Source organism: Papaver somniferum, chromosome 5 (genome assembly GCF_003573695.1).
Source record: "Papaver somniferum cultivar HN1 chromosome 5, ASM357369v1, whole genome shotgun sequence".
Classification (NCBI taxonomy): domain Eukaryota; kingdom Viridiplantae; phylum Streptophyta; class Magnoliopsida; order Ranunculales; family Papaveraceae; genus Papaver; species Papaver somniferum.
The window spans coordinates 30,434,449-30,455,951 of record NC_039362.1 but is presented as its reverse complement, the minus strand read 5'-3'; the positions used below and the strand labels follow the sequence as shown (position 1 = coordinate 30,455,951).

Sequence of the window (21,503 nt, the reverse complement as noted above, 5' to 3'; positions counted from 1 at the left end):
CCGTTATTATCTTTAAAGCTTTAGCCGGGAAAAGAAAGCATGAGACGTTCACGAATACAGACCTTCCAGCCTGATTGAGCGTAACACCCTTCCATCCTTTGAGCCTAGCTTTGAATTATTTTGCTATTAAGTTGGTGAAATTTAGGTGCCGGTATCTTTGAAAGAAAAGAGGAGTACCTAGGTAGGTTTCCTTTAAGTTCGAACCCGGAAGCAAAATAGACTTACGTGGGAGATATTGTGTTTGCCTTAAAGGAAAAAAAAAAAAAAAAACTGTGTGGGCTGGGCTTGTACGATTGTAAGACCAATGAACAGTAGTCCAAGTGACTAGGCGAGGGACGAATAGTAAAGATGGGATGGAATGGAGGTCGACACAAAAAAAAAAACAACATAAAACCTGTAAAAATTTAATATCTACAAGATTCTTCTGATCTTCATTAATATAATATCATCACCATCGTCTCGTTAAGTTAAAAGTAACAGAGAAAAAGTTAGAGTTGAGAGACGGACGATGAGTCAGAGATAGTGAGCTAGAACAATCTCCGCCGCCCGTTTGCTGTTTTTTGCTCTTCTCGTTTTAAATCAGCCGCAGCATCACCATATAAGACTAGCAATCTGAAATGAAAGCGAAATCGGCCCTTTCCATTCCGGACTCTTGAAACAGGTACTTACTAGGTCATCCTCCTTCTCCTCCTCTGCTAAATACATGTACACGTTTGTTTATTTTGATTTTTTTCTTTTTTATAAAGTAGAACCGCCGCCGCCGCCGCCGCCACCGAACAACAAGAAGAGCAAGGAGTAAAGTAATTAGAACGATGAGACGTGGCGTCGCGGACAACACTAGATCTGTTAATCCTCCTCCTCCTTCTGTTCCAACATCGGCAACAAACACTACAAAGAAGCAAACGGTTACTACCACCCCCACCACCACCAACAACAACACCAACAATAAGAACAATCACAGCAAAAAACTCCTCTCTCCTCCTGTTCCAGGTTCACAGTCTCTCTTTATTTACACTACTACTTGGAATTACAGCTACATTATCACTCTTCTTTTTAAAATAAAGCTCCTATTTACTTGATTGTGGTCTTTCAAAAGCTGTTCTTTGGTCTGTTGTTTTCTTCTTTTTTTTTATGAAAAAAAATTGAATAAGAAAAAATAGCATTAATGGATTAATGGAGTGAGGTTATTTGTAATTGCAGGAAGTGAAGAGGAGGAAGAAACAGACATAAGCAGTAGTAGTTCTGAAGGAGAAGATATCTCATGGATATCTTGGTTTTGTGGATTGAGAGGTAATGAGCTTCTTTGTGAAGTTGATGAGGATTATATACAGGATGATTTCAATTTGTGTGGACTCCAAGGACAAGTTCCACGCTATGATCATGCCTTGGATATCATCCTCGATAATGACCCCTTGAGCCCTCTACCAGGTTTGTTAATATACATCAATTCATCCTTTTGTCATCCAATTTTAGTCCTGTGTCTATAAGATTTTGGATGATATGAACAGAACAAATCTATGGGAATTGATCTATGGTCTATTCCGTAACAGAAAAATAGGAATTGCTAGTTGTACCTAGTGAAAAAGACTTCGTGGAATTAGCCATAGTATGCAAATATGACATGATTACAAGGGCCTATTCATCGTGTATAGGCTTTAAGGGCATCATGGTCTTGTTCAGCGAAGCAAACAACATTGTGCTGATGTTTTTTGTCTGTGTAATTGTTTTTGTAGCTGATATGGATGGTGAGCAGAACAATGAAACTGAATCTGCTGCAGAATTGTTATATGGTCTTATACATGCGCGATACATCTTAACCCATAAAGGTTTGAATGCCATGGTACGTGTCTCTCTCTCTCTTCTTTCTGGATGTCTTCGTTTCAGTTTTGAGGGATTTATTATTTGGGTTTGCTGAGGCCTGAGGCTTATGTTTCCTGCATTTTTATTCAATTTATTTGCAGCATGAGAAATACAAGAGGGTGGAATTTGGAAGATGTGCCCGCGTGTCATGCAGTGGACAACCATGCTTGCCAGTGGGAACATCAGATATTCCTCGTGGTGGCTCGGTAAAGATCTACTGTCCCAAATGTGAAGACATATATTTTCCAAGGTGCAAACACCAGAGCAGTATCCTTTTATGCGTACACGCTCACTGAAGTTTCCAGTTTTCTTGTGCTTCAGTTTTTTTGTTCTTATTGATGATATTATCATGTCATGGAGATATTTTGTCTTCATTGTTTTAGTGATGTAGACTAGTCAGTCCGAAACATGCTCGTATGATGAGTTTAGTAAAGTTTGGGTGAATGGTAAAGATTAGCAATGCCAACGTTAGAAATGAGGATAGTCCGCTGGAAATAGGAATAAAACAGAGGAAGATCTATCTAGATAGTGGTGAGATCATGCGAGTGTTTCACTGTTGCTACAGCCCACAAGATATTCATATGAGAATATGCCGAAAAATGGTCTATTCTGATCTCGCTATAGTAGAAAAGTTCCTAGTGAACAGGTCTTGACAAAAGATGTCTAGTTAGATAAGAAACGAATGGGATGAGGAATAACTAAGAACTGCTAGAAAAGTTCTTTTATGTTATTCTACATCTACTTTACAAGCAAAAAAAGCTTGGAATGGGATAAGGAATAACTAAGAACTGCTAGAAAAGCTCAATTTGATTGGAGGAGATAGTAAAACTCCTCTTTAATCCTTATTTATATGTAGAGCAGTCTTTTGTGATAATTTTTTGTTTTGTGATAGTTTTTTGAAAACAGCCCTTGGTTTTCTGGAGAAAAATTTGCTAGCAAAGTAGCACATTACCATCAATTCTTATTGAATAATTCTTCATTTCTTTCGAATCAAAAAAAAAAAAAAAAAAAAGAATAATTCTTCATTAATTCTTATTTTTGTTCATGTAATTCTAGCTGGTGGGCAGCTATTATACAGGCAAACCCTACAGAGTGTTTTTCGAAAATTCTCCTTGTCTTCTACGCTCTCCTTGACATACTTTAGATATGGATGGTGCTTATATTGGAACAACATTCCCACACTTGTTCTTGATGACTTATCCCTCGGCAAAGCCTGCGAAGCCAGTTCAGACTTATGTACCCAGGATTTTCGGATTCAAGGTCCACAAGGGAGTCAAATGATGATTTTCAGTTGACTGTTCTCTTCTCATAGATGTACAAGGGGTGTGTGATAAAGGGAGGGCAGGGGAAAGACTGCCAGTCGAGACTATCGGGACTATGTAAAGAACATCATATGCATTGATTGGCATGTTCCATCACAGGATTGGTTTTCATCTTAATAATCCTGGATGTGCAAGAGAACTCAATCATTTGCTATATTGCCAGCGGATCGGCATGGGTGGAATTACATTTAAAAACTGTTTACGGCATAGAATGGTATAAGATGAGATGCTTTATATTTTCTTTAATCGCGACACTGCATTATTTTTGCTAAGCATCATAGTGAAAATGCCTGCAATGATAATGTGAGGTTAATTTTTTGTGGCTTCTTAAATCACGGCTTCCTGGTGAGACTGAGTGTACTAGTCAGTGGACTTCGGAAGCAACTTATTCCAATCCAAAGCTTTTTCATCTTTCGTGAACCTCATGAACTGTAGTTTAGCAAAACAGGAGGACTAAGTTTGCATGTTGAGTGCTTACTGGTGCACAAGTAAGACCTGAATAACTTGAGAACTGCAACCTTCTTGAATGTACCTGTGCAGTAACTGAATTCTAAACAAAGCTCAAGATATCTTTTACACCTCTGAAGAAAATGAACGAAGATATTTTGAATCACTTTGTATTTGTTTGTCTACTATATACAGAATCTTTTTAACATCGGAATGTACAGAACTGTCTACAACTATACAAGTGAAGGTGAAAGACTGTTGTAAAGTAAGTTGAATATACATCAAATGTCTATACATTTTATGTCATAGAAGTTGCATCAGATAACTGGGACGTCTGGTCTGAATGAAGAGCTGTGACGAATGGTTTTCCAGAAGCAGCATCCACATCAATTACGGCTGTATCACCAGGCTTGCAGTCGCCAGCAAGGACAGCTTCACTCAGTACATCTTCAATTAGATGAGTGATTGCCCTCCTAAGAGGCCGGGCCCCATAACTTCGGTCATACCCCTGCCTGCAGACGAGGTCCACAATAGCTTCAGATATCTCAAGGCCAATGCCCAGGGACATTAATCTTTCCTTCACCTCCTTTAGCATTATGCTTACAATCTCCACCATCTGAAAACCAAATGCATCACTCTGTTCTGTAAATAGTGCGGGATCAATGAAGAAAACTGATGCTTATGGATATATAAAGATAGGAAACAGACCTGTGTAGTCTCGAGTGGACGGAAAACGACAACCTCGTCCAACCTGTTGAGTAATTCTGGACGAAAATAGGCCTTTAATTCTTCCATTAACAAAGCTTTCATTGCAGCATATGATCCTGACTTGCCATCATCATCATCAAGTATGAAACCAATACTGTTCCGTCTACCTTTTGCAATGGCGCTCGAACCCACATTTGATGTCATGACAATCAGTGTGTTCTTGAACGATACTCTCCTTCCCTATGAAGAAAACAAGAATTAGGCAAAAGAAGCAGTACATATCTTCCAAATTTCTTTATTGGTGCATAGCTAAGAATAATTATACCTGGGAATCAGTAAGGTGTCCATCTTCAAATACTTGGAGGAGGATGTTAAATATATCTGGATGGGCTTTCTCGATTTCATCCAGTAATACGACAGTGAAAGGTTTTCTTCTGATTGCTTCTGTCAGAACACCTCCATCGCCGTAACCGACATAACCTGGCGGAGACCCAATCAGCTTGCTCACACTGTGACGCTCCATGTATTCACTCATATCCAATCTTAACATTGTTTCCTCCTATAAAGATAAAATAAATGCCAAGGGCAGATACGGCATTAAAAGCAGATGCTTGATATGAGATGGGAAATACGTCTGTTAAACCCTCTACATGCTACACTCTCTGAAACTGTCAATGTTCAAGGAAAAGGTATCTTGCGTGCTTAGAGCCTAGGAACCAGGTTTAAATCAAACATTAAGTCGGTAAAAGCATCCACAATGCATGCTATATAAGCCAAATTTGACTTTTATATGCACCTCAATGGGAGAATATGCAAAATTTGGCAGTGAGATTTGGCGATTGCCAAATATGACGATGCGTAGTTTAAAACTACGCCCAATGACAAACTCACATTAAACTAAGCCAGCCACGAGATGTAAAAAAGCACGCGTGATAAGCCAAGCGCAATCTGAAACTGTGTCCCATCTGAGCGGAGTTTTAGTCTACGCGTACTTGTATATGTTATTGATATTTTATTAAATAGCATGAATCTATTCTAACTATTTTTTGTGTGGCAGGGAAGCTCACTTTAAACTACCGCTTGGCTACAAATTGTGAAGGTACCATACTGGATTTTGTCAAATTGCTATTGCTAAAGCCAAATTTTAGTTGTTTTTTTTTGACAATTTTAGCTTCCACTGTTGTGGACCTTCTACGCAATATAAGATAAAGAACCAATAAATTCTATAACTTATGATGTGAAGACTTACAGATCCAAAGTAGCATGCTGCCAGAGCTTTTGTGAGTTCGGTTTTGCCAACACCAGTGGGTCCGCAGAAGAGCATTGCTGCAATGGGTCTGTTGGGGTCTTTTAGGCCAACCCGGGATCTCTTCACAGCTCGAGATATTGCTACAACCGCCTCATCTTGGCCAACTACCCTCTTCTTAAGCTGTTCGTCAAGATCCACCAGGCGCAGTCTTTCGTCTGCAGTGAGCTGCTGAACTGGAACTCCTGACCAAAGAGATGCTACAGAGGCTATCTCTTCAATTCCAACAACTGCAAGTCTGGAAAATAGTGCACCATTACACATCAGAATCAGATGATTCGGGACAGGCTTAAAACACATTCTTATTGATGGTAGCGAGAACAGAATCATACTCATCATCACCGTTGACATCTGATGTAGAGCGGACAAGGGGTTCTGAAATGACTTCTACATTTTCTTCATCAGGACTAGAATCACCAAATCCATATTTTGATTTATTAGCCAGGACCTGCACGTCAAAAGAAATGACTTACTCCCACACCAAAATAGTGGATCTAAGACTAACTTTATGTAACATATAAGAATAGTTATTAGTTAATACCACTTCATGCATTGACTGGACAGCTCTGATCTCTTGCCAATAGTCGTTTGGTGACTTCGAGAGAATAATTGTTTGTTGTTCCTTTTTCTTCCTAAATGCATCTATTCTGGCCCTGCTTCCTGCTTCATCCATGAGGTCAATAGCTTTGTCGGGAAGATACCTATCAGAAATATACCTTGCTGAGAGGTATACAGCGGCATTTATGGCTTCCGGAGTATATCTGCACTTGTGATGAGCTGCATACTTCTCTTGCAAACCCAACAATATCTTAATGGCGTCCACCTATGAAAGGATATAGTGACATGAAAATTAAATTACAACCAAAATGTTGATGGCGACACAAAAAAAATAGCTTACATGGATTAGTATTTACCTCTCTTGGTTCATTAATAAACACAGGTTGAAATCGCCGGGCTAATGCTTTGTCCTTCTCAAAAATGCTCCGGTGCTCGTCCAAAGTTGTAGATGCAATGCACTGAGAGTAGTTGTCTGCTGTTAGTTTTTGCCACTTAATTGGAGATATACAACTTGCAAATGAAATGGAAACTTTGTCTATGTAACTCCACCATTGGTGAGAAATTTTTACAGGAATATTTTAGATACATCAACTTCTCGTACTATGCAATGATTTCTTCTTGCTACTTCCGTGTACCATAACATGGAAACACAATGCACAGATACTCCAATGCATCTAGGATTATCTTAAAGAACTATTTCTGATTTTCCTGGTCACTGATATAGGGTATGTCAGAAGTACATTTTTTCCCACATGAGACCTAACCTGTAATTCACCCCTTCCAAGTGCAGGCTTCAATAAGTTGGCAATGTCAAGACCCGACCCTTTGCTTCCTCTTCCAACTGTGCCAGACCCAATTAGTGTATGGACTTCGTCAATAAACAAAATTACATTACCTGCAATGACACATGAATTTATCAATATTTTGAATTGTGTTATTAAATATAAAAGGTGGAAAACTTAATCAGATGCCGACAGATAACCTACCTTCTTTTAGTATCTCACTGATCAAGTTAGTAACCCGTGACTCTAGCTCACCCCTCTCCTTGGCACCTGCCATTAGTAAACCAATATCCAAAGACAACACGCGTTTTGTCTGCACATCAAATGGCAAAAGCATATATAAATATGTGAAATGTAACATCACATTTTTCTAGTATAAATTTCTATTGTGGTACATATTTTCACAGTTTTAGTTACGCGTTTGTCCAGTGTCAGCTTTTAACTAATGGTAATAGATATCTTGGCGAATTGAGACAGAAACGAACTCTCAAAATTACACATACCAAGAGGAAAGGAGGAACATCCCCATCGACAATACTAGTTGCCAGGCCTTCAGCAATGGCAGTTTTCCCAACCCCAGGCTCACCCAAAAGAATCGGGTTCTTCTTGGTTCTCCGGCAGAGAATCTGAACAATTCTCTGAACTTCATCATCTCGAGCGATTACAGGATCGATTTTCCCTTCATTGGCTCTAGCAGTAAGGTCTATACAGAACTGTTCTAAAGCACTTTTCTCTGCAATGGAACATAACCAAGACACATTTGGTTTTACTCAGCCCTGGATGTAAAGCTCACATGAGACACACAAAAAATGTAAACTGAAGCAAAATGCGAAACCTTTTTTCTTTTCTGAAGATCTTACGACGGATGCAGTCTTATCGGACATATTTTTTTTGCGTGGTGACTTGGATGAGGACGAAGTCTTTAATGGTTCTCTACCATCCTTGGCAAGTTCCCCTTGAAGTCTAGAGACTGCAACAGCTCCTAATTGATTAATGTCTGCTCCCAATCTGTCAAAATTATCATCACCACAATTCATTTACACAACAATTCACACAAAGTAGCAATCAGCACAAGAAGTAAAAAAAAAAAAAACGACCTTTTGAGGACACGAGCAGCGCTGCCATCATCAGAAGTGAACAAAGCAATGGAAATGTGGTCAGGGGCAATGAAATTATAACCATTACTCCTCGAATACTCAACCGCAGCCTCGAAAACTCTCTTGCTGCTTATCGAGAAGGGTGTATCGGACGACGAAAATGACGAAGAAGCAGCCGGTTCCTTTGACTTAGATGCGGCATTATCATCATCGCTGTCGCTATTCCAAATGGTGCGAACAGCGTCTATGGCTTTGTCAAGGGTAATTCCAGAGGCTAGATAACCATTAGGAGAACGGTCTTCAGCGATCAAACCCAATAATATGTGTTGTGTAAAGACCATGTCTTTGCCCAGTGATCTAGCTTCTCTTTGGGAGAAAACCACCGCTTTGATTGCTCTCTCAGTGAACCTCTCGAATACTGCTGAGATTCCAATTCTTCTTCTCCTTCTTCTGCTCCTTTGTATTCTTCTTTGAATAGAATTGTATCCATATTGATGATCAGAAATTGAGATCCCAAATGTAATAGAAGAAGAAGAAGAAGAGGAGGAGGAATATAAAGTTGGGAAATTTAGAATTGGGCGTTGGAGTAATTTACAAGAAGAAGAGGAGGAGGAGAAGGGTTTCGATGATTTCAAATGAAATTGGTTATGAACAACTGATACTACAGATGAAGAACAAGTTGCAGATATTTCCATTCTCTATATTTACACTCAGTTTTTTTCTTTTTTCTTTTAATGGCAGTCTCTCTTTAATCTTTAATCTCTAATTTCTATCTACTGTTACAGAAAGAAGAGGACTAGTATAGTATATGTATGATTAGAGAGAAGAAGTCTTCAACAGTTTGGTGGTTAAGCAAAGGAAACTTCATTTTATTGTATTTTTGACTTTTTTTAATTATTGTAAATTTCTTTTTCATGTCATTCTCAAAGGAAATCCCAGAGAAGAAGTAGAGAAGAGAGTTTCCTCGAGGTTTGGTTTGGTGGAGAAGGAAGGAAATGGATCAAGAGAACGAAGAGAACACGTTACTCAAACCCCCCTAACCAACAAGTTTTTTGATTGATTCTTCTTGGGGGGATTTGCTGCATTTTGCAGCTTGCTTGTGCTGCTGCCTTTCCCTTGTCCATCTTGGCCTTGCTGTCTTTTGTTCCTCTTCCATTCTCTTTGACTAGCTTGATGGAACTAGACTGCCTTGGACTTATTTGCCTTCAATTCACACCCAATTTTGCTTGCTTTTTATTCAGAGCCGGAGGCTGCCACCAAAAGCAAAATCAACCAAGAGACGGAGACAGATCCATCGATACTAGAGAGTGAAGACAGAAGTGATGCAATCAAATATGAAATGTACACCAAGTTGTGGCGTCAAGGACTGGACTTCTACCACCACCACCACTAGCTAGAGCCTTAACCAAGCAAGCAAGACAAGATAGTGTTCTTTATTATGGGGATGTTTCATGATTTTTTTCACACCTCCAAAAAAAAAAAAAAAAAAAAAAAAGTCCAATTGTTGATCATTTGGTCGGTTCCTATGGGTTATAGAAAATTTTCCCATTTAGGTGCCAGATACCTGTCAAACTAGCTGTGCCACTATGAGAAAAGTGTGTAACGATAGACTTTCTATCGAGCATTCAAGTGGTTACTAAGTCGCTCAATGGAGACTCTATCTCTAGCGGTTCCTTCTCTATCGTCAATAAATATATGAGTTTTAAACTTGATTTTACACCAAAGTTTTAGCCCAAATTTTTCAAATGGCAAAATTTACAATCCAACTTCATTTAGCAACCCAATTTGGTTGTTCTGGAGTAGTACTTGAAGTTGTTGTTAACAAGATATGTGATAAAGATAAAGAAATAAGTAAAAAGCAAAGAAGTCTTCAAGTTTTGGATATTAACCAATTCAAACCTGCAGTTAAAAGGTAAAGAAGAGTTCAAGGCAAGGAAAATCAGGGCAAAGACAAAGAAAATTTGAAAGTTAACCATACTAGTCACAAGAACAAAGAAAAATCTCCTCAAGAGCGCATCAAATAGAAGTTTCTTCAAATATAACGAAAATCAGGAGATCAAAGATCGTAAGAGATTCTTATTGAAGTCTTTATTTAAGTTTTTATTGTCCAAGTTTATATCTTGTAAAATGACAGAGTATTATTAATTAATTCAAATTTTATATATTTTAAGATGGCATAATTATTAATTAATTCGAAAATTTGATTTAAACCAAGAAGTATCGTTAAAAATCAGACTTATAATTTTTAATTCATCGGTACTTAATTAAATCCTATGTTTAATCAGACTTATATTTAATTAATAAATTAAGAAAAATTTAAACTTATTTTTAGACTAAAGTTGAGAATTAAGAAATTAAAACTTTACTTAAAACAACAAGACTGGATTATATTTGGGCAACCAATAACAACTTCCATAACGGAAATGATTTTCATTTGTGTGGAGCCAATTCACCCACATCTTTGTTCCTGTGATTTACAAAAAAAATATTATTGAAGATCACAAATAAATTTTAAAATTTTGGAATATGTACAATTGTTGACAATTTGAATCGTTTTCACCACTCATTCGACTTCGATTGGCTTGTTTTACCGTAACAACATACACACTTACTTGTTGATTAATTTGAACGAAGCGACCACTCAACATATTTGCATCGTCATTATTAAGGTTTATTATTTCCTCTTGAAATTTCTGAAAAATGTTTCGCATAATGTCATGCGTTGTTGTTGTACACCATCGACAAAATCTCAAGTAAAAAAAATATATTTTCTGCAAATATATTTATCTTCGACAACATTAAATTTCACACTCCTCTTTCTTATTTAATGTCTCGGTTAGCACATTTTTGATTTTGTCTATGTTAAACTCAGAATTCTTATTACGAAAATTAGAAGAGTTTTGAGAGGTGTTAATATACTAGTTGAAAATAAAATTATGGGATGTGTGGAAGAGGTGTGAGCTGAAATGAGTTTGAAACTAAGTATTTATAAGGGGTGGATTTGTAGCCGTTCGATGATGAACCAATGGGCAACAAACATAATGTCGAGTTACATAAACAAAGTCGTTGGCGTTATGATGAAAATCGAGCAGTATAATGACCATCGAGCGATGGAGTCTCTATCGCTCAGTAGACACTATACTGTACATGGTTGAGTGGTATATTTGTCGCTTAATCAATCATGTTTTCCACTTGGCTATACCCATAGTGGGTGAAAAATCTCAATACCTTGTATTTTGCTATACGCGTAAGAACCTGCCTAAAGATAACAACATTAAACTTGGATTGTTCATCTCGAAGTTAATTTATTGAATTATAATCTAGGATGAAAAAATGAAACAGTCATTTGTGCCGGATAAATTGCCAATTTTAACGGGCTAACATGGCATGTAATAATGACGGGATGACAAGGAGTGTATTAAGCCATGCAAGAAAATTTAACTAGTGGGATGTGCCCATCCTTTTATTTAAATGGGCCAGGCCGGACCAACGCTTAACGAGCCATGGGAACCTATGTTATGCCATGGTTCAGGTCGGTCTGTACTGGCCTTGGGTTGCGGGGAAATTTTTCTACACCTTTAATTTGGAAGAACAATATCAAGAAAAGCAAGAAGGATTACTTTCATTTCATTAATTTTTTGATAAATTTTGATCATCCATTGGTTAACTATTTTGGACTTGGTAGTTAGTACCCTCTCAGCTACCCTGCTAACTTGATTATCTTAGTCACTATAATTTCATTTATTCAATTTTCTATTTATATTTAAAGCTTCTGTTGATTTTATGGGTACATCAAGAGTCACAATAAAAATAAAGCAGCATACTTGTAACTGTTTGAGCATTGCTCGGTCGAACTCGCAAGCGTTGCTATCTCAAGCTTGTTTGTCAGTTTAGTTGCCAAAACTATAAGTCTTAATTTCTAGTCTACTTATAGCTAAGTCTCGGATTAGGATAGTAAGTGTAGTTGAGTTTTAGACTCCACATCGTTCATCGAATGAAGACGAAGAACTACTCAAGGGAACTTGTTGAACTTCATCAACAAAGAGGTATGTGGAGACTTGAACTTATCTATCACTCAAAAGTCTATCTATTCTAGACAAAAGTCGTATTTCTATATAAATTTCGATTATACACATTTGTTATTTCGAGCCGAGTTTATCTCGCTTATCTATTTCTCGAAATATGTGTTGGTAAGCTTTCGCTTTGGCCAAGTTCATCTTTACTCGTGACAAAAGTCATGTAGATTATTTCAATAACTTGAAAATCGCTTTGATGAAAATAGTTTGTGGATAACAACTACCTCAACATCTCAGTTCGTTCTTCAGAAAATCAAGATTCCTTGTTGCAATTTCGAGTTGTTCACGAACGACCTCAAAATCTCGAAGAAGATTTCCTACCAGTTGTGATGACATATGAACTGGTAGTTTGTTTTCATGATCAACAACATGATAGCATGTTATGAAAACAGGGTTCTTGTGAAACTCGATAGTCTTGTCATTCTTGACGTCATCATCCTTGTTGCATCCACCCATTGTGCACACCAAAATTCAATAGAACTTTTTGACCTTACGGGAAAAATATGTATCAAGAAGGAGTCATGACACATATGTATATAAGAGAGTTCCATAGAAAACCCTAGGGAAACTTGTATACGTCTGTGTGGGTCAGGTGTACGTGCACTTGTGGTCACAACCCTGGTATGTTGTGACCAAGGGAATAGTGTAGCCAAATTTAGAATTCGTCTTGAGAACTCAAGAGTCATTCTAAGCAAAGGATGAAATTATTATATCAAAAGAATCATAAAATAATTGTTGAAAAACAACTACTCGAAGAAGGGACAATCAAACAGGGAATTTTTCTCAAAAGAGGATGATCAGAATTTTCTTCATAAGAGAAGAACTGGAGCGAGGCTCAACAACTTTTAAGATCATCAAAAAAAACAACAACATACAACTTCGATTGCTTTCTCAAGACACACTTCTTGAGAACTATGAGCATCCTTCTACAACTACATGAAGGATGCTACATTAAGCAGTCGTGTTGTATTTGGATCAACATTTTGCTCATCAACAATATTGACTTCTTCTCTCTTTCCTTCAATATGATTTGCAGAAAAATCACTAGAACTAGTTGAAGGAGTTTTAACATGAGGGGAACAAGGAGTACCTGAACCGGCTGCTGTCCTTGTCTTTTTGATGCTCCGTTTGAGTCTGTTTATGCAGACTTTAAGTTCTAAGACTCGATTATTGACATGTATGAAGTCTGGAGTATGCATCTTGGGACTGCAGCCTTCCTCAGCGAGAGAGAGGAATTTAACCTTTTTTTCTTTATCATATGCCTTTTTGTCTTTTCACAGTTACTTAAAAAGTCAGTTATCCTTCTGCCATTCTTCCTTATACCATTGTAGGCATTTTTAGTCTCAAAAACACAATTAAGAAAAGACTTATCACAATGTTTTTCTTGATTTCCGACAATGTCGTTTTCTCCAACAATATGAGAAACAGGTTTAACAACTTCTCTAGACATCCGTGCAAGAATGTTGTGAAGTTTTTCATTCCTTAATCAAAGACGACATCTTCATTTAGGATGTCCTTTATTTCCGCAATAATAGCTGTTAAAGGAATTGTTCTTGACTGTGCTCGTGTGGGTAGATTTAGAAGGAGTATGATCCTTATTTTTAGGAACATTACAAGCTGCAAAAGGTTTTTCACCTGAAGAGATATCATTAGCTTTAACAAAATTGATCTTACTAGTTCCTGTAGCGTCTATTCCTTTATAGCCCAGACCACGTGTATCACGATGTTCTTTACATGCTCTAAGCATAGAAGATAATTTTGTAGAGCTAGAATTTAATCTACTCAGACTCTCTTCCAGTGATTTTATTTTATCAAGAGCAACAACAAGTTCAGTTTCCAAGGATTTTTCTTTGGCGAGAAGACTGAGTTCTCTGTCACTAAAACATTTTTTTTGAGAGTTATATCTTGCTTCAGATTCTGCAAGTCTTTCTTTCAACATAAAGAGGTTTCGAAGAAGATTATCACATTCAGACCCTTTTGAGAGTACTTCTTCTCGATCTTTAACGATAGATTGTAAAATCTTATATCCACAATCATAACCTTTAAAGAGTTTTCTCAGTTTTCTGTTTTCTTGACAGAGAGGTGCCATGTATTTACTCGAGCAAGATGTTGACTTCTTTTTTTCAAAGCATGGTCAAAAAGATTGATATATTGAGATACTTCCTCATCAATACTTTGTCCTTCTTCTGAATCACTGTCATCTGAAAGATCATCCAACAGTTCATCAAGAGATTTTTCCCAGTTGAATGAAGATTCAGTCAAAGGACCAGAAATAGAGTTTTTCTTGGAAGCTTCAGGATTTTGAAACTCACGAGGTGACTCTGAGCTGATGTTGCGTCATATGAGATATTCTTATCGTCCATAGAGTCAGATCGCTACAAACAGACTTGTAACGTCTTTAAACGTGTTTGCCTGCTCTGATACCAACTGAAAAAGCGGGGGTACAACAACCACACCCAATATTTCGATTAGCAATCTGTATGGACTAACTCCAATATACTTTAATAAAAGTATATCAAAGAGTTATATCTCACTTTCTCGATTCAATACTTACTCAAGCAAATAGAAATATGCGAGCCTAATTGAATACAAGAGAAAACACTTAAACGGTACCAAAGACCAATGTTCAAGGATCAACCAATTTCAATCAACAACCAAAGGTTGGATTTCCCAGTTGATCGATTCAATGCACAACCTGTGATATTTCAATTATATAAAAAAATATAATGTGGAAAACAAACAACACAGACACCAGAAGTTTTGTTAACGAGGAAACCGCAAATGCAGAAAAACCCCGGGACCTAGTCCAGATTGAACCCACACTGTATTAAGCCGCTACAGACACTAGACTACTACAAACTAACTTCGGTATGGACTGTAGTTGAACCCCAATCAATCTCACACTGATCCAAGGTACAGTTGCGATCCTTACGTCTCTGATCCCAGCAGGATACTACGCACTTGATTCCCTTAGATGATCTCACCCACAACTAAGAGTTGCTATGACCCAAAGTCGAAGACTTTAATAAACAAATCTATATCACACAGAAATGTCTACGGTAATAGATAAATCTGTCTCCCACTGAAATACCTACGAGTTTTTGTTCCGTCTTTTGATAAATCAAGGTGAACATGAACCAATTGATAGCCATGACTTATATTCCCGAAGAAAAGCCTAGAATTATCAATCACCTCACAATAATCTTAATCGACTAGCGAAAGAAGATATTGCGCAATCACAAACGATGAGATGAAGATGTTTGTGACTTCTTTTAATCTTTCCTATCGGATAAATCAACCTCAAGTCAATCTTACGATTGTACTTAGTATGATAGAAACAACAAGATCAGATCACGCAACTACAAAGAAAATAGTTGGGTCTGGCTTCACAATCCCAATGAAGTCTTCAAGTCGTTAACCTACAAGGTCTCGGTAGAAACCTAAGGTTAAAGGAGAATCGACTCTAGCTTATACAACTAGTATCACACATGAGGTGTGGGGATTAGGTTTCTCAGTTGCTAGAGTTATCCTTTATATAGTCTTTTAAATCAGGGTTTGCAATCTAAGTTACCTTGGTAACAAAGCATTCAATATTCACCGTTAGATGAAAACCTGATTTGATTTAAGCTAATATCTTTCAACCGTTAGATCGAAACTTAGCTTGTTACACACAAATGAAATGCACAATTTTAGGTTTGTGTAACCATACACAAACATGTACATTTAGTTGGTTCAACAATAGTCAACCAAATGGTTAGCCATATGAGCACTTTCATACCAACCATATTCTTCTTCACCATAACTAGTTCAAATGACTCAAATGAACTAGCTAGAGAGTTGTTCAATTGATTAGATCTTATAGAAGTATACAAGACACAATCGAAGCAAAAAAAATTTGATTCACTCGAATCGTTTCATGAAATTTATAGCCACGGTTTGCAAATATGTATTCCTTAGTTTATATAAGTATAAGTTCATGAATATTCGTTTTCAGAAAATAACCAACCTAAGTACGCGGACTGGTACGCGGACTTAAGCACCCAGAATAAGTTTGTTTTCAATTCACAAACTCCAGCAGATTTGCACAGGACGTGAACTTCCGATGGTGCGCGTACTGGTACGCGTACTTTAGTTTCGGTTTTCCTGATCAGAAAAGTACGCATACTTTGGTTCAAGGAATAAGGACTTACACGTGCATGAGTTATCACACAATGTTTATATCCTTTCAAGGTTATATTCTAAACTCTCATTTCAATCATTGAAACATTATTAGAGGACGTTATATAGTTGTTGTTCACAAGCTATTTTTCGTCAAAGCGATTTTCAAGTAATTGAAACTGATATGACTTTCGTCACTAGTAAAGATGAACTTGGCCAAAGCGAAAGCTTACCAACACATATTTCGAGAAATAGATAAGTGAGATAAACTCGGCTCGAAATAGCAAATGTGTATAATCATAGTCTATATAGCAATACGACTTTTGTCTCAAGATAGGAGATAGAGTAGGTAGACTTTTGAGTGATAGATAAGTTCAAGTCTCCATATACCTTTTGGTCGATGAAGTTCCACCAGTTCCTTGAGTAGTTCTTCGTCTTTGTATGATTATCGCCATGGAGTCTAGAGCTCAACTAACACTTTCTATCCTAGTCCGAGACTTAGCTATAAGTAGACTAGAAATCAAGACTTATAGTTTTGATCACTGACATTGACAAACATGCTTGAGATAGCAACGCATGCGAGTTCGACCGAGCGGTGCTCTAACAATAATACTATGACATTGTATAAAAATGATTGAGAGCTACTATTTTCTCATTGTTATAGCTACGGATCTTCAACAACAATGATGCAAAATTGAACACATTTGGAATCATTGGAGTACTTGGAAGTGACGAAGATTTCGAGTAATGTTGAAGAACCAAGGAGATCAAGCATTTGGATGAGAAGCTATAAAGTTTATTTATTTTGTATTCCATATGTATTGATAGTCTTGTCACTAAAATTGAAAAAGGGGGAGATTGTTAGAGCATTGCTCGGTCGAACTCGCAAGCGTTGCTATCTCAAGCTTGTTTGTCAAGTTTAGTGGCCAAAACTATAAGTCTTTATTTCTACTCTACTTATAGCTAAGTCTCGGATCAGGATAGTAAGTGCAGTTGAGCTTTAGACTCCACGGCGTTCATCGAATGGAGACGAAGAACTACTTAAGGGAACTTGTAGAACTTCATCAACAAAGAGGTATGTGGAGACTTGAACTTATCTATCACTAAAAAGTCTATCTATTCTATTTCCTATTTTGAGACAAAAGTCGTATTTCTACATAGACTTCGATTGTACACATTTGTTATTTTGAGCCGAATTTATCTCGCTTATCTATTTCTCGAAATATGTGCTAGTAAGCTTTCACTTTGTCCAAGTTCATCTTTACTCGTGACGAAAGTCATGTTGATTATTTCAATAACTTGAAAATCGCTTTGATGAAAATAGTTTGTGGATAACAACTATTTTAACATCCTCTAAGAAAGTTTCAATGATTGAAATGAGAGTTTAGAACAAGTAACCATGTTTGGATATAAACATAGTGTGTTCTCACATTTGTGTAATAGTTCAAAACAGGGAACCTAAAGTATGCGTACCCGTACACGTACCAGCGGTTGTTGGAAATCCGGGTAAGTATGCGTATCCGTACGCATACTGGCTGAAGTTTCACGTCTGTGAATTTCTGCTGGAGTTTGGAAGTAAAAACAAACTCAATCCGGTCACTTAAGTATGCGTACCCGTTTGCATACTTAAAAAGGTTACTTTCTAAAATCGATTTGTTCATGAACTAAAACATTTATATAATAAGGAATGCAATCTTTGCAGACCGTGGCTATAATGTTCATGAATTGATTCGAGTGAATCAAAATCGATTTTTTTTCGATTGTGTCTTGTATACTACTATGAGATCTAAGCAATTGAACAACTCTCTAACTAGTTTATTTGAGTCATTTAAACTAGTTATGGTGAAGATGAATAAGGTTGATATGAGAGTGCTCATATGGATAACCATTGATTAACTATTGTTTAACCAACTAGGTGTACACGTTTAGGTACAGTTACCAAACCTAAATGAAGGTACATTTCATTTGTGTATAACAAGCTAAGTTTGATCTAATGGTTGAAATATATTAGCTTGAATCTAATCAGGTTTCATCTAACAGTGAATATTGAATGCTTTGTTACCAAGGTAACTTAGATTGCAAACCTTGATTTGAAATCTATATAAAGGAGAACTCTAGCAACTGGGAAACCTAATCCCCACACCTCCTGTGTGATACTAGTTGCATAAGCTAGAGTCGATTCTCCTTTAACATTAGGTTTTTCACGAAATCCTTTAGGTTAACGACTTGAAGACTTCATTGGGATTGTGAAGCCAGACCCAACTATTTTCTCTGTAGTTGCGTGATCTGATCTTGTTGTTTTCTATCTTGTTTGAGTACAATCGTAAGATTTTCTTGAGATTTATATCTCCGATAGGAAAGATATAAAAGAAGTCACAAACATCTTTGTCTCATCGTTTGTGATTCCATAATATCTTATTTCGTTAATCGATTAAGATTATTGTGAGGTGATTGATAATACTAGGTTGTTCTTCGGGAATATAAGTCTGGGTTATCAATTGGTTCCTGTTTACCTTGATTTATCAAAATACGGAACAAAAACTCGTAGGTATATCTGTGGGAGACAGATTTATCTATTCAACAGAATTTTCTGTGTGATACAAATTTGTTTATCAAGTCTTCGACTTTGGGTCGTAGAAACTCTTAGTTGTGGGTGAGATCAGCTAAGGGAATCAAGTGTGTAGTATCCTGCTGGGATCAGAGACGTAAGGAACACGATTGTACCTTGAATCAGTGTGAGATTGATTAGGGTTCAACTACATTCCATACCGAAGTTAACTTGTAGTAGGCTAGTGTCTGTAGCGGCTTAATATAATGCGGTGTTCAAATCTGGACTAGGTCCCGGGGTGTTTCTGCATTTGCGGTTTCCTCGTTAACAAAACTTCTGGTGTCTGTGTTATTTCTTTTCCGCATTATATTTTTTTATACAATTGAAATATCACTGATTGTGCGTTGAATCGATCAATTGGTAAATCCAACCTTTGGTTGTTGATTGAAATTAATTGATCCTTAAACATTGGTCTTTGGTACCGTTCAAGTTATTTCTCTTGTATTCAATCAGGCTCACAAATTTCTATTTGTTTGATTGCGGATTGAATCAAGAAATTGAGATACAACTCTTTGATATACTCTTTATTAAGATTGATTCTGACTGTCTAGTTGATTCTCTTGAAAGTATGTTGGAGTTAGTCCATACAGATTGGTAATAGAAATATTGGGTGAGGTTGTTAGACCCCCGCTTTTTCAGTAACGATACGATATCGAATATTCCGACAAGAAAAAAGAAAACGAACTCCGAGAAACAATCTGATACAAGATTGGTAAAACCGATTGAATCAATGAGAAGATGGTCTTCCTAACATGTATTGACCATTTGATAGATTGTCTTCTTAAAAAATGTTGCGCTAATGGAAGTGGAATAATTTGTCCAAAAATTTGACTAGAGAACTAATAACACCGGGAGAGACAATTTTTGCCTACTTCATTTGGTTATTATTACTTAGATCTGTTTATATGTTATTTGGCATGTTTCATTTGCGTCGGTGGGCTATTTTCATCCCGGGTAATGGATATCTCAGGGGGCATATAATATCTTAGCTTAAATTATTCTTTGGGTAAAAGATAACCCAAATGACCGTCTCATTGTAGAAAACCTAATTCATTTTCTTCTTTATTCCTTACCCAACTCATATATTTTTTTCTTCTTTTTTGGATCGATGAAATTCATTTTAATTAAAATGAATATATGCAAAAGTAGAAAGCATAACCAACATTGACATATTCAATTAAATAATGTATAATAATTTAGGTTTACCAAAAACCTAGCCAATTTTAAAGGATTTTACAACTCAACATTGAAATTGGTAAATTATTTGCTCGTAGAAGTCATTGTGAAATTGTACATGCAAATTAACTTCTGACTTTTTTGCTTCCAGAAGTCAAAAAACAACTTCTGGAATGGTATCCAAATAGGCTATAAATCATTTAAGGTTATTTGGATGGTCACACGGAAGTGACTTTTTTGCTTTCTTATGCTGAAAAGTTAAAGTTCGATCGGAAATGCCATTTTAAATCTACTTCTAGAAGAAGAAAAATGCTTTTTTTTAGCAAAAAATTATGGCCTTTGACTTCTTATAGGAGTTGCTTCTGCTTCTCCTAGGAAATATCGTCTAGTATTTTTTTCTTTCCTCATAAAGTACTTTACTCTTTCCTTTTTTATTCCCAGAAACTTAGTAGTTGTGAGAAAAATTGAAAAAGACATATAAAATTGAGAGAAGAAGATATACAGAAAATAAATACCATTAAAAGGTTTGTAGTTTATATTAAAAGATTGATGAAATTTCTATACGTTCTTCGGGTTTTTTTTCCTAGTTTTTTTTCTCCTAACTAATATAACTAACTAGTTTTGTTAGTTTTAAAGAAAGTGCTCGTTCTCTTCCTTTTGTTTGTTTATTTATTAGTGAGGGACCAAGAGAACGGATGCGGTGCAAACGCGTAGGATTGTGTTATGGCGATTGATGGAACTCATATCAATGCGTCAGTTCCGAGTGGTGCAACCCAAACACCGTATCGAGGGAGGAAGGTTTTGGTCACCCAAAATATGATGTGTGTTTGTGATGTTGATATGTGTTTCACTTAGATTTTAGACGGTTAGGAAAGCACAAATAATGATGTAAGAATATTCATGTAAGCAATCAACAATCCGCAATCAAAGTTTCCGCATCCTTCTACAGGTAAATTTCAATTGTTGTTATACTTTATTTTCTTCTTTTACCGAGTTAGAGAGTAAAAGCATAAACAAACTAAAACAATATGACTTAGTTTTTAAATTATAAAGTACTTATGTTTTTCAATTTGATTATTAAATATCAATGCAAATTACAACTAGTGGTGGTATTTTCAAGACACATCATTGTTATACCGTGAAAACTTATATATTTGTGAAAATCACTTACTCATTGAGTATTATATTACTTGCAGAGGAAAATATTATGTAGCAGACTCGAGATATCCTCATATCGTGGGATACTTAACTTCATACATGGGACAACGATACCATCTCAATGACTACCATGGAGCTATGGGACCTCGTAGTGTAAGGAAAAAATTTAACTATGCACACTCGTCGTTACATAATGTAATTTAAAGGTATTTCGGAGTAATAAATGCTTGGTTTCCTATTTTGAGGA

The 21,503-nt window shown here is 36.6% G+C and overlaps 2 protein-coding genes across 3 annotated transcripts; one reads left to right on the top strand and one right to left on the bottom strand.

Moving 5' to 3' along the window:
• Positions 1 to 373: 373 nt before the first annotated feature.
• On the top strand, positions 374 to 3,602 carry LOC113281277 (putative casein kinase II subunit beta-4). Of its 2 annotated transcripts, none has more exons than XM_026529982.1 (6): positions 374 to 661; positions 750 to 990; positions 1,201 to 1,428; positions 1,734 to 1,840; positions 1,962 to 2,127; positions 3,005 to 3,602. In XM_026529982.1, the coding sequence occupies exons 2-6, from the start codon at positions 813 to 815 to the stop codon at positions 3,139 to 3,141; spliced, it is 816 nt and encodes a 271-aa protein (XP_026385767.1). In that variant the 5' UTR covers positions 374 to 661; positions 750 to 812; the 3' UTR covers positions 3,142 to 3,602. The 2 variants fall into 2 exon arrangements, with proteins under 2 accessions (XP_026385767.1, XP_026385766.1); XM_026529981.1 differs by having other exon boundaries at positions 375 to 661; positions 747 to 990.
• A 162-nt stretch (positions 3,603 to 3,764) lies between these two features.
• Positions 3,765 to 9,147, bottom strand: LOC113281276 (chaperone protein ClpD, chloroplastic-like). Its single transcript, XM_026529978.1, has 12 exons — positions 8,081 to 9,147; positions 7,819 to 7,991; positions 7,487 to 7,716; positions 7,188 to 7,296; positions 6,966 to 7,096; positions 6,558 to 6,659; positions 6,185 to 6,466; positions 5,976 to 6,091; positions 5,587 to 5,881; positions 4,663 to 4,896; positions 4,338 to 4,577; positions 3,765 to 4,245 (listed from the first exon to the last, which is right to left on the bottom strand). The coding sequence occupies exons 1-12, from the start codon at positions 8,773 to 8,775 to the stop codon at positions 3,928 to 3,930; spliced, it is 2,925 nt and encodes a 974-aa protein (XP_026385763.1). The 5' UTR covers positions 8,776 to 9,147; the 3' UTR covers positions 3,765 to 3,927.
• Positions 9,148 to 21,503: the final 12,356 nt, after the last annotated feature.

Bases quoted from the DNA above. Each gene is read 5' to 3' on its own strand.
- LOC113281277 (XM_026529982.1), top strand. From the start codon at position 813: ATGAGACGTGGCGTCGCGGACAACACTAGATCTGTTAATCCTCCTCCT. The intron at 1,429-1,733 runs GTTTGTTAATAT...TTGTTTTTGTAG, and splicing joins CCCCTTGAGCCCTCTACCAG to CTGATATGGATGGTGAGCAG. The intron at 2,128-3,004 runs GTATCCTTTTAT...GACATACTTTAG, and splicing joins AAGGTGCAAACACCAGAGCA to ATATGGATGGTGCTTATATT.
- LOC113281276 (XM_026529978.1), bottom strand. From the start codon at position 8,775: ATGGAAATATCTGCAACTTGTTCTTCATCTGTAGTATCAGTTGTTCAT. The intron at 7,717-7,818 runs GTTTCGCATTTT...GTTCCATTGCAG, and splicing joins ATCTTCAGAAAAGAAAAAAG to AGAAAAGTGCTTTAGAACAG. The intron at 5,882-5,975 runs GTATGATTCTGT...ACTATTTTCCAG, and splicing joins GATGTCAACGGTGATGATGA to ACTTGCAGTTGTTGGAATTG.